A 12,369-nucleotide genomic window follows, 5' to 3' on the forward strand; every position below is an offset into this window, starting at 1 on the left:
TTGCATCCATCTGAAGGTGCTACATATCTTGAAGGGGGAAGGTTATCTTTAGAAATGGATATTGTAATGTTTTTCATAGGTTTTACACTCTTGGATGTTAGTAAAAAAAAAAAAAAGTGAAAATTCTGCGATTTGATGTTTTGACAAAGTTGCTTATAGAAAAAATGTCGCCTCTGTAACCGGCCAATCAGAACGTGGTCGGACAGCTGACTTCACTGGAGTTGACCAATCACCTTACATGAGGGGGTTCTAGAGGGGGGTGGACCCTCTAGATCCTCTAGAACTGCCAGCGAATCAAATCAGAGACTCTTTCTGGCTGCTGGAAATGCGCCCAAAATGAGCATAAGGGACTTTTGCCAAAATAGCCCCCCCCCCGCCCCCCGCCTTAAAACTTGACCAGACACTTCTCAACGGAGGTTTTCACTGTTTGAACCACGCTTCCCGCTCCCTGTCACTCGTTTGTCTGCCATAGCGTAGCAAAGTGTCCCCTGACACATCCAGCGACAGAAACAGAGGTGACCACCTTGTCAGAATACCATTTTGTCTGTGGCTTCTTCAAAGGGCCGCAGAGCATCACAGAGCTCCTGCGTAACGTTGAGCTCATTTGATGTGAGTGGCGTTGGACGACGCGGCTCTGAAAGGACATCTCTAGCTGCCTTCGAGACTGATCTGATTATCGTCAGCTCGCTGTCCCACCTGGCGACACTGGCAGGTTAATGTGTGAGCCTTTATCACTAGTTCTTATTGATTTATAGCAGACTGTCAGAAACGCGCTTCCTTTTCACGTCCATGTTTCATGAACGACCTCCTGTGCAGCGTGTGTGAAACGCAGACGTCTTTCATGGATGAAAGTCAGTCACATCATCTCCAACATCAGTTGCTTTAAGGCCAGACGCCTCATCACTGGTGTTATTATCTGTCTCTGAACAGGAGAATGAAGGCCTGTGGCATATTAGGCCATTATCTATAAATTTACACATGCTTTGCTGCTAATGTTGCCGCTTGCCATGGAGTGGGAACGCTCCCTGCTCCGTGACTGTAACATTTCACCATGTAGCTTTTGAACGGCAGAGTCAAGAACGCAGTGATCTGTGATGCCCGACTATGAGTGCATGTCCTTAAAAGACCACAGGACTCTGCCTCCTCCTTTCTCCTTCATCCTCCCCTGGCTGCTTGGCGGTGATGTCAGCCAGCGCAAGGATACGTTTCTGGATCAGGTACTTCGACAGTGGAGAGAAAAATGAGTTCATTGGGACTGTAAATAACAATGCTTTCAGTCAGTCTGTCTGTCATTTGCCATGTGATGGGTTAAGCAAAAGGCGGGCCAGCATGCTTTAGTCTGCTGGTATACCATAGACATAGACATCTAGGCAACTCTTTACATTTATAATTCAAAACTCTTAAAGTGAATAGGTGCACATAGTGAAAAGGAAAAATAGAGTCTCTCTGAAAACTCATTAAATTTCAAATTTGTTGCTGCAAAAACTAAAAGAATGCAAGCTACACTATAAAAGCATAGCTGTGGCGCACAATGGGAATTCTATAATTAAGCCTTCTTTTAAGATTAGAATTTGAAGCATAGCCCGCAAAATAGAGGCGTATTTGAAGCTGTATGGCTGGCATATGAGGAGTTTCTGTGTATGGGTGCTGTGTAAATATGTAATAGCCTATTTGAAAGCGGTTTTTATAGGAATCAGAAAGGAACAGCTACAGTAGAGACATCTAACGAAGAGTGAGGTGAGTTTGTATGAGCGAGAGACGGTCCGGCATTTAGCCTTACAACTTTCAGATCAAACGCTTGAGGAACACCTCTTGAGTCAAGATGTTTCATTTTCCAATACGAGAACCATAATAAGATTAAGAATAACAGTTCAAGTTAAATTAATTCAAGTCAAAAAACACCTTTACATCCCACAAGACCACTTCTGCAAGCCTCTATATACAGTGGCAGCCTCAAAACAGGTCACATATATGACCCCGGTTCCCTGAAGCCAGTGGACTAGAGGCCTATTGTCTGATATGTAGTGTGAAGACAGGGATGTTATATACTTTTTCAGGCTTCTATCAGACATCTATGGAGTACAACCACTCATCTCCCATCTGTCTACTGCACAGGCTTTAGCGGGATGTGATGGTCTATTCCCATACCTGGTGTTGCACAGGTCAACAAGGTTGGAATATCTCTAGATGCTGCTTATCATAGCATCCTTTATATGGAACACAATATGGTGAAGAATGAATTGCATCCAAAGATGGGTTGATCATCTCTTCTTCTAGAGAAAGAGCAGCACTGTGGCCCAACTACAAACCATACATAATTCTGGATTTATCAGTTTGAGTGTGAGCTATAAGGATTACAACTACACTTACAACTGTGTAATTTGTGATTTTAGATGGATTTTATAATACGTTTTGTTCTAATTTGTTAAAGATTTCCCCTGTCAGTCCACTCACAACAGAACAAGGCTAGATTTGCTCCAAAACAAGAAAATGCACTCAAAGCGCCCATATATGATCACGTTTCGACACTTTCAAGCCACTTTCAAGCACAAAACATTATTAATGCAAGATCGTGTTGTTCTATATAGCGCGGCGATCAAGATGCGCGGGGAGTGATCACAATGGTGTCGCAGAATACTTGTGCATATATACACTGAATTAACCATAAGCCTTGCTAACAACCCTGTTTGCTGTTGTTCTTTGCTGCTCTTTCGCTATATTTTTTCAGTCATTTAGGACACAGATCTTATTAAAACCATATTCACAAAGTACTATGAGATTACTATGAGTTGTGTGGAGTGTTAACAGAAAAACAGAATGAATTTTAGGGGAGTGATGGCTTGGCAAATATGAATATGAATGAAGAGGACTGAATGACTATCCTATTCACTTAAAACACAACTGGAATCTAAAACAATATTACCCTTTACAGATCCTCATCTATCTAAATCATAGATCAAAGCCAAATACTATCTTGTGATGATTTATCCCCCAAAGGCAGAGATTGATTTCTATATTCACGGGCCGCTCCTGTGTCGAGAAACCTGCAGATTCCATCCTAGCCAAAAAATAATTAATCTGCCAGCGCTGTGGCCAAAGACACTGTCACTGAGTGGAGCTCAAGTCGGTGGAATCTCATTAATCCAGGAATGGTTTGCTGTCTCCACTATAACAGCGTTGCAATAACAAAACTCACGGAGGAGGCGGAAGACAAATGCAAAAGGATTGCTGCTGTCAACATTGCCATTCTCAATTCAAATGAGCTTTTGTTTGCTCTGCCTCTTTAAGCCGGATACAACATTTTTAGACTGATACCCATCCTCTTCTAGTCACCTCTGAATTATTCAAAGCTAATAGTGTATACATGACAAATGCTAACATATAGCTCAAACAAAGGAATCTATATGGCTTTTATGTTGGCTATTGATGCTGTTTAAGTGGGTTTTAATGCCGTTTCAACAAAATAAAATGGTGTTTGGTGAACTTTCGCTAAGATGTTACAGTACCGATGCATACAAATCAGTGTCACAAAGCAACACAAAGAGCTCTTTCATCTCTGAAATCTATTGCTGCCTAAGCTGCAGCATCATTATAGACATAACCCTGGAAATAAAAGACATACATACAGTATATCTGGGTCTTTTCATGAAATTGTTCTTTTTCTCAAAGCTCAATCTCATTGCTACCTCTCTAGTTTCAATAGAGTATATTCTGATCAAGATATATCTGTGAAAGGACAATATTGGTGGATAAAAGGGATGTGCCCATACATCTGATGGGCCCAAAATTCCACACAAACAGTACATATAACCACCCCACCACACACACACACACACACATACACACACACATACTCCCAGGAGATTCCAGTGCCAAAACAGTCAAACAGGTTTTTGTCCAAAAACAGACAGAGCGATTCTGTGCCCTTGTGTTCGCATCAAATGGATGACAGGCCAAGCTTAACCAGCACAACTGAGTCTCTCATTAGACACCGCTAAAGTGACAAATGAAGAAACCAGAGATGACAACTTTGCTTCAAAATAAAAAGCCCTCAACGGCAACAGCGGCAGCCGACACCGGCGCCGCGGCTCCCCGTGGGAATAGGGAGGCACTTGATTTGCGAGCGACACCAGCTCATTTCCTCCTCTCTACCTTTCTTCTCTCCCTCCTTCTTTCTCCCTGCCTCCTTACAATTCAATCCGTCCCCTCGACTCCCCCTTCTTCTCTCGCCCTCTCCCGCGCATTCTCTTCCGTTCCCATTTCGCCTTCCCCTCTTCCATCCATCACTTCATTCCTGCTCACTTCCTGCGCAATGTTTTGAAAAACAAACAGGCAATAATGAGTCAGCTCCCAGACTTACCCCCCCCTCCCCTCCCCACCTCCACCTCCACCCAATCTCTTCATCCTGTGAGCCTGCCAGACAGCCAGAGGTGTGGGAGTCTGTGTAGGGTTGTTGAGATAAATTGTCACCCCATAGTCCCCCCCTGTCCTGTATCTATCTGTCTGCTGACACGATGCTGCTCTCAAGCCGGCATTGTACTTTCATCCCAAACACCCCCGAGTGTGTGCAAACAAACATACACAGATAGGACATAGACACCAATAATGTATGGGCAAACAGACACACGCACACATACAGGCTGACAGACACACGCGGTTAGAGGCATGCACACACTGCGTAAACGACAGGACCAGAAACTCTACTCTCTATCACCGTGTATGTTGTTGATGAGGTGAAGTACGATATACTGTATGCCTGCTGTCCTTCATATAAAGTAGCTCTCCCTCTTCAATCAAGTCTGTATGAAAGATGTTAGCAGTGACACACAGCAGCAGTGGCCCTTAGGCCGATCAGTGTAATTGTGAAAATGCTAGAATGCAGTGGTGAGATGCATCATTTCGCCAAAGTTGTGTAAATGGTGACTGAGATTATGTGTGACGCATGGATGAACGAACAAACTAACAAACAGACAAATGATGTAGCGCCCCCCTTGGGATAATCAGGGTAATTTTGGAAATGCCGGAATGCAGATGCATCATTTCCATTTTGTCAAAATCCGGCCAGTGGTGTCTGAGATATCTCGCATCACCCATGGATAAATGAATGAACGATGTAGCACTATCTTTTGGCTAATCAATGTCATTTTGAAAATACTGAAACGAGTGATGAGATGCATCATTCCCCCACGTTTTGTCAAAATCCAATTAGTGGTGTCTGAGATATTGCATGTGAGACATCAGTGAATAAAGTAACCATGGAGTGCAGCCTTTTGAAAACGCTGGAACGCAGTTTTGAGATGCGTCATTTTCCCAAGTTTTGTCAAAATCTGATCAGTTATGCCTGAGATATCGTGCATTAACGCAAAGACAAATTAATGAATAAACAAACAATATAGCACCCCCCTTGGACCAATCCATGTCATTTTGAAATTGCTGGAATGCGGTGTTGAGATGCATCATTTTCCTAAGTTCCATCCAAATCCGATCAGTATCAGTGCGCGACAAATGGACGAACGAACGAACAGACAGATAGACGGACGGCCAATGATTTCCTGACAGTCTCCAATCGTTTTTTTTTTCTTTCTTTCCTCAGAGTCATGCTCTTTTAGCCCATCTTGGACATGAGAGAGAGGAGAAGTGGAGGCACAGAAGAGAGAAGAACATCTGGAGCTTATGTGATAAGGAGGAACCCCAACCCGCTTACTTCCTCTCCATACGCATTCCACCCCCCCACCCCACCCCACCCCCCTCTCTCATCAGCTGCATACAGCCTTCAGGCACTCTGATTTTCTTCATTTCACAGTGAAAAGGCGAGATCTCAGGTGATCAATAGCGTGCTCAGCCAAGAGGGCATTAAGAAGACTCTGAGGAATGAACCTGTTGGCATGGAAGTATTAAAGAGAGGCAATGGCACACTGAGTGATGGAGCAGAGCAGAAATAAAGGAAAGGACTTTAGCATTAAATGATGAGAAGCGCTGTCTCTCACCAGCCAATCCCATCCTCCCATTAGGAGCCGCTGTGACCAATTCCACGCTGTCCTACCAATTTCCTAAGGTTGATGAAAACACACTCATCTGCAGATACACAGAGGTTCTGTGTACAGCCAGCTGCTTCTCCGAAGACTATACTTGTTCAAAGAGAGATTAACTGAGATCAATATTAACTCTTAACTCTATTTCAAGTATATTTCAAGTACATCCATCTAGTATCGCCCAGAAGTACTGAGAAATAACACCGACAGTGTATTATTTCCATCAAATAGACTGTGGTATTTCACATAAAAGAAAACAAAACAACAATATTGGCTGATGAAAAAAAGTCCTCCCATCAAAGGAAGTTTCTGCAAGCATTACTATTTAGGTAAGAGAAAATCTGTTCAGCCAGGCCTTGCATTTGCTTTCCATCAAAGGCAATGGTCCATTTTTGTTTTTGCATAAGCACTTTTGTGTCCAACGAGTGATAATGCATTCATCCATGTATGCCTGTGATATTTCCAGAGCAATATAACTTATCTCTTCTTGTTAGCCTACAGTAAATAGATAAGGCTTAGGTAAGGCTGTTTAACCGTTTAAACTCCAGCGTGCAATTTGCAGGGAGGTGAGTCAAGCCAAGTGGAATAATACATTTACCATTAATTATATGCAGATTTATTTAAGCAATCCAACCAAAGGGGATGTGGAGGTGGACTGAACCTGTTGGCACTTTCTTCAGAGTAACACTTCTATTTACACTCTAATGGCTGTTAAATGAGACCATTAAAAGGAAATCTGAATAAAAGTCTGAAAAAATACAGAACAGACCTCAACATAGCAGCTCCTAAAGACTAAAAGCTCCTAGAAGAAAAATGCAGTGAACCAAGGCAGAAGCATCCTGAATGCCCTCCAGCACCTAAGCCTTTGTAACTCATGAAATTTGGTACGCACCTTTAAAATCCAATTCCCAGTATGTGTTACAAGTTTTATGATAGGCCAAACCCAACTTGTCTTAAAATCGATTATGTGATTGACTACGCACTCACGCATGCATGGAGTTAAAACCAAATATGTACTTTGACTTGGCTGTAAGGCATGTGAACAATGTTTCACAAAATGAAAGACCTTAGAAACAACTGTTTTTGAAACAAAAATGAACAATAATTCTTGGAAATTCTATCGCGCCGGACTTCAAAGAGACAAATTTCTTGAGCAAAGTTGGCTGCATATAACCCACTTTGACGGAGTTGCACATGTGGGTGTATTAGTATTTTATAACACATTCATATTGCTTGTTCAATAGCTTCATAAACTACATTGCAAATCCATGAATTCTTCTTCAATGCTTCTTTTTTTCCAGTCTCACAAGGTATTAATGTAGTACATCCATTCATCCAACAGAGGAATTGCGTGAATTTTTGAAGCAAAAATAAACAAATAAATAAAGTCGAAATACACGTCAGTTGCCACTGGGGTTAACCATGAAAGTTTGTGTTCTCCAGGTTTTAAACTTGAAAATTTTGGGCCTTTTTGCCCCCAACCGAGTACAAACTCTCAGATGAAAGAATATACCCCAAATTTTGAAGGCAAAATAAATCCCTTTGTTTTTACTATTTCAGAGTTTTGTATACATTTCAGATTTTATTCCTAAAATTAGCGCCCCCTTCAGGCCAAAGAGAAAAATATTATGGATTTATTTCTGTCTCACAGCCCCATTGAGCATTCTGCTCAAACAGATACTCCAGACTGAAACTCTCTTACACCACATTCATAATGCCACCGAAAGGTTCAGCTGCAAATGGTTCATTCAAGGACACTAATTATATTACTGTGTCAAATTCCATTAGGTGTTCATGTAATACATTAGGTGATCCCGTAATACACTTACAATAATGTGTCAAGGGTTTAGGGTTAACCATAAAAAATGATGTTATCAAGGTCCGCGCCTCTGTCTTTTCTTGCCCTCCTAATGACGGCTAAAAGTAAGATCATGGCTATTTATTCTCTCCAGGAATTAAAAGTAATAATAGAGAGAAGAGAAAATCACGGTTTAACCCAAAGGGATGTTTTCAGTTTAAAATGGCAATCGGGGCCCTGTAACTCCAAAGAGAAAAGAATTGAGAAGAGAAATAGGCTGTTGGTTTGAATACATAGACTTGTTGGTAAAATGCGGGCAGGGAAACTGAATTAAAAGTATAAGTAACACTCTTCTCCGCCTCAGCAATTACAGCTGAGATAACCTTGTGCAAGGGACTTTGGCATTTGCTCCAGTCAAGCTGTTCACTGTGGTTCACTGTGGTTGTGGCTGGGTTAGCTCCCAGTTGGGAATTCCATGTAACTGCATGAATATGAAGCAGGTCTGTGCTGAGTAAGAGCAAGCATGCACAGTAAAAAGATTTTGATGATTAAGATTGTTATTATTAACATATTGAGACATTGCTCCACTGCTTTTACATCACATGGACATCTAATGAAAGCTGACACAAATGATTAAATCTGTTTTCATAAATGATAAGGAGTGCTTGTTCAGATGTTATGAGCAGATTTGTGATAGGATCTTAGGACCCTTTACTACTTGCATCCTGGAGGATCACATTGTAATTGGATGGGCTGAAAACACATAGAATCCAGGTGTACATGCACTCAAGATGCATTTAACTCCAATCACCTCCTGAGTTGATCAGAGCCGCATTACGCCACATTAATGACAATCTGTAAATGCAATATGTGTCTTCATTCATATTGCAACTGCGTAACTGGGAATAACCTTTAGAGCATGGATCCAACCAGGAAGAGCAGGCAAACCAATGAGGGGGAAGGTAGCTGCGGCGGTGACATGGAACAAAATAACTGTCAATTTTAAAGGGCAGAAATATTAAGAGAGGAAGTGACGTGTGCGGCAACCTGGGTTCTGATAAGGAAGAGAAAAATAAAATTTCAGTGCGTATACTTGGGGTGCATTTTAATGTAATCCAGATAATTCACACCTAGACATAATCCGAATACAAGGTGCATGTTAACGCCAGCGGTAAACGGAGCCGACAACGCAGGTCTTAAAAAGTGAGAAGTTTAAATGCGGCCTGCCATCAATATGGGTTTATGAGCCTGAACGTAATTCCCAAGCATGAAAACAAAAAGAAAGGTGAAGATGAGGGTGTTTTTTCCAGTGGCTGTGTTAGTGTTTGTTTTCCTGTTTCGGCTGCTGTCTATTCTACACAGGTAATTCCGCTCTGCAAATGAACCCGGTCAACTTTGTCCCCCCTGCGCCAGACATCTTTTCTGTTATCTGTTTCTGGCATGTTGTTCCCAGGCTGCATAACCCCCCTGGCTCAGCGGCAGCGTGTGAGCCTCACAGAGTGTATGAGTGTAGTCGGCCTGACCCCCTCTCTTACTTTTGTTAATGCGGTAAGCGAATGGCGGCTGCCCCTGCCCTGGCACACAGGCAGATGGCAGAAATGTGTGGCAGCATCTCGGGGCGGTCTGCCCATTTATAATCAATGAGATGCCAGCTGCTGTGGGAGTGTTTACGGGTGAAGGTGAGCCAGTGGTACAGTATGTTTGACATTTTTTTTTAGACAGCCTACTGTAAGTGATTGCCCTGCCCCTGACAGCCCACAGCAGTGAGACACGTATATTATGTGATTATTATATGGTTACATCTGATGATGATATTATAAAAAAAAAAAAAAACTTCCTTACATAAAACAGGATGATGGATGGGAACACTTTATATGAACTCTGGTATATTGTATTATAACAGCTGATCAAGAGCTTTCAAACAGCCACGTGTCATATTGAAAAAACAGAAGGACAGGGGAACAAAAAGAAGTAAGTAGAGATTGTGTACAGTCCCATGGTGCATTTGTGCCCATGGCATATGGTTCTTTCTGAATATGCAAAGAGTTTCAAGGGAGTTGTGGGAAAATTTTTGGCTAAAGTGTCTCATAAAGTAAAATTTTCACAATAATACAAGTTTTAATTAAAATTGTTTTTTGGCATATTTGCCTTTGTTTGATGGTCACAGTGAAGAGAGGCAGGAAAGCGGGGACAGAGAGGGGGGTGAGTCCCAGGCCGGATTCAGACCCAGAATATTGCGGCTACATGGTATGCACCTTCGCCAACTGACACCCAACGTTTACTTTATTTTATTAATTAGCTTCTGCTCGATGATGAACAGACTTGATTTACAGAAAGATATTTTCTGAAGTGCTGTACATGGTGCCAAAGTGTGAGAGTGGCCAGGTATCACAGTCACAAAGATGAAAATACATAGGCAGCGGAAGAGACAATATGGTCATACAATACATGTCAGGGGTTTATATGTATATACATATATATATAATTTCTGGCCAAAATATTACTTGCGCTGTTTAGGCAGCACGAGTAGATGCACTCTTTGTTAAAACATATTATGGTAGCATGTGCATGTATAACCATATTTACTGTTCCATGGCCTATAATTATGCATTTTCATCTTTGCGACTGTTAGCTTTAATAAATAGTGTTCTTTATGCATTAATGCAGTTCCATAGTCCTTGTTTTTCTAGCATTTTGCCTCCTTGGGAACCATTTGTGTTTCTGAAATTGGATCCTCTCTCCTGGATTCATGCTTTCTAGCCTATTATTTGGTTAGCTGTTAATCAATAGCTACTAATTCCCAAGCTAGCTACAGTACAAAGCTCACTACAGTCACTGTCATTGCTAGCTTGCTTGGTCATGCAGAGAAAGCATTATGTTAGCTAACCTAGCTAGCTAGCTAAATCATAGGCCTTTGAAATGAGTCGTAACTGGTACAATAGCAATACACTTGTTACAGTCTTGTACATTATTCATACTTGAGCTGTTTCATTTCATTTCTATTTCGTTCTGTTTGTTGAATCTTCTTCATTTTCTTTAGCTTGGGTTTTGTTTTGAACCATACTAGACATTGCTAGTGGACACTCATGGTGGGTGTATATTAGAAAAGATTTGAAGTCACTTTGCAACGCTCGGTGAGCAAACTCACTGTTGACTTTTCAAACCCTCTTTTTCCTGCCATGACCCACTTGTGTTTTCTTCAGCTGCTTGTTCAAGTGATTATTTTGCTAGTTCCCTATTGGAGCGATATTTGTTCAGTTTGATTTCGCAGGGAACATAAGTAGGTGTGCACCGGCAAGATAAACAGAAAGAGGGAGAGAGCGCGTGTGTGTGTGAGAGAGAGAAAGAGAGACAGACAGACGAGGGAAAAATACGTGAGCAGAGTGAAGCTGACCTGTAGTAGATGACGGGTGGGTTGGCCTTGGCAGAGCAGTGGAACTTGACCAGGTTTCCCTCCAGGACCGGCTGCGGCTCCACAGTGAGGTTGACGAGGGGCAGATCTGGACAGCAGAATGGGGGAAAGATTATAACAATTTAAGATGGTGGAAGGAAAACCAATAAAGGCAGGAACTATGGTTGTAAAGTCATCAGAGAGTTTGAGATGGGCAGGTAAAGACCCACAACTAAAGCACAGAGCCCAGAGAAGCCCAGAGAAGCCCAGAGAACTCCCAAGTGTTACCCAAGTACTCAAGTATCAAACTAATCGTGTTGCCAGGTGTGATACACGACACAAACGTTCATTGCAACAACTTATTCAGTCAACTAATTGTGTTATTTTGATTTATAATCGAAGCTGAAAGTGAGCCGGTACCCTCTGGGACGTCATATCAACAGAAGAATCAGTGGCGGTGTATATACTGTATGCTACATGAGAAAAAAGGGAGATCAGTGGGGTTGTGATCACTACAGTTGCAGCACTATGCCTTGCTAGAGGAAATAACTTTGCTGATATTAATATGCTGAAAATTTTGCATAATAGTCCATTTTTGTCTTTGTAGTGGTTTATTTTTGACAAAGTGAGGGCTGCTGGAGACAGATTTTTTTTTCCCACTAAAGCCAAGAGTCTGTTTTTGCAAATGGGTCCGCCATCAAACCAGGTGATTTAACACAATCTCAGCCTCTAATGCCAGTGCAGTTTACGTATCATATCATTTACAAAGACATTATAAGAACGGGACAGTTGGGGAGGTTGAAGTTGTGGATGAGTTGTATGCTGCCTTCAAGTGCTCCTTGTAAGATCCTACTTCCCAGTTCGGTAGTCGTAAATGCAACTTTGTGCGCAGTCACGTGCTTTTAGTTGGAAAGAGTAACGAAATGAGCCTTGTAACAAAAGTATTTATTTTGGTGGCTGAAGTTTTAATTCATTTATTACATGGTGTCTCATGTATCTTAGCAAAAGCAGAGTTTCCCAGCCATATTTACCACTTTCTTGGCTCATTCATGTGCGATCAAGTCGGAATCTGATATTTCCGACAGCACTTGAAAGTGGCAGCAGGGCAAACAGCAAACATGATGGAAATGTTTCTGGTTCGCTGATGA

At 41.8% G+C, this 12,369-nt stretch overlaps 1 protein-coding gene across 1 annotated transcript in view; it reads right to left on the reverse strand.

The window, feature by feature from the left end:
* The window catches only part of LOC139931375 (kin of IRRE-like protein 3), a 78,717-nt gene that overhangs the window by 16,524 nt on the left and 49,824 nt on the right, over positions 1-12,369 (reverse strand). The window contains exon 6 of the mRNA XM_071924865.1: positions 11,225-11,330. Coding sequence (XP_071780966.1) covers positions 11,225-11,330 — 106 coding nt within the window. The remainder of the gene's footprint in view (positions 1-11,224; positions 11,331-12,369) is intronic.

Source organism: Centroberyx gerrardi, chromosome 11 (genome assembly GCF_048128805.1).
Source record: "Centroberyx gerrardi isolate f3 chromosome 11, fCenGer3.hap1.cur.20231027, whole genome shotgun sequence".
NCBI classification, from domain to species: domain Eukaryota; kingdom Metazoa; phylum Chordata; class Actinopteri; order Beryciformes; family Berycidae; genus Centroberyx; species Centroberyx gerrardi.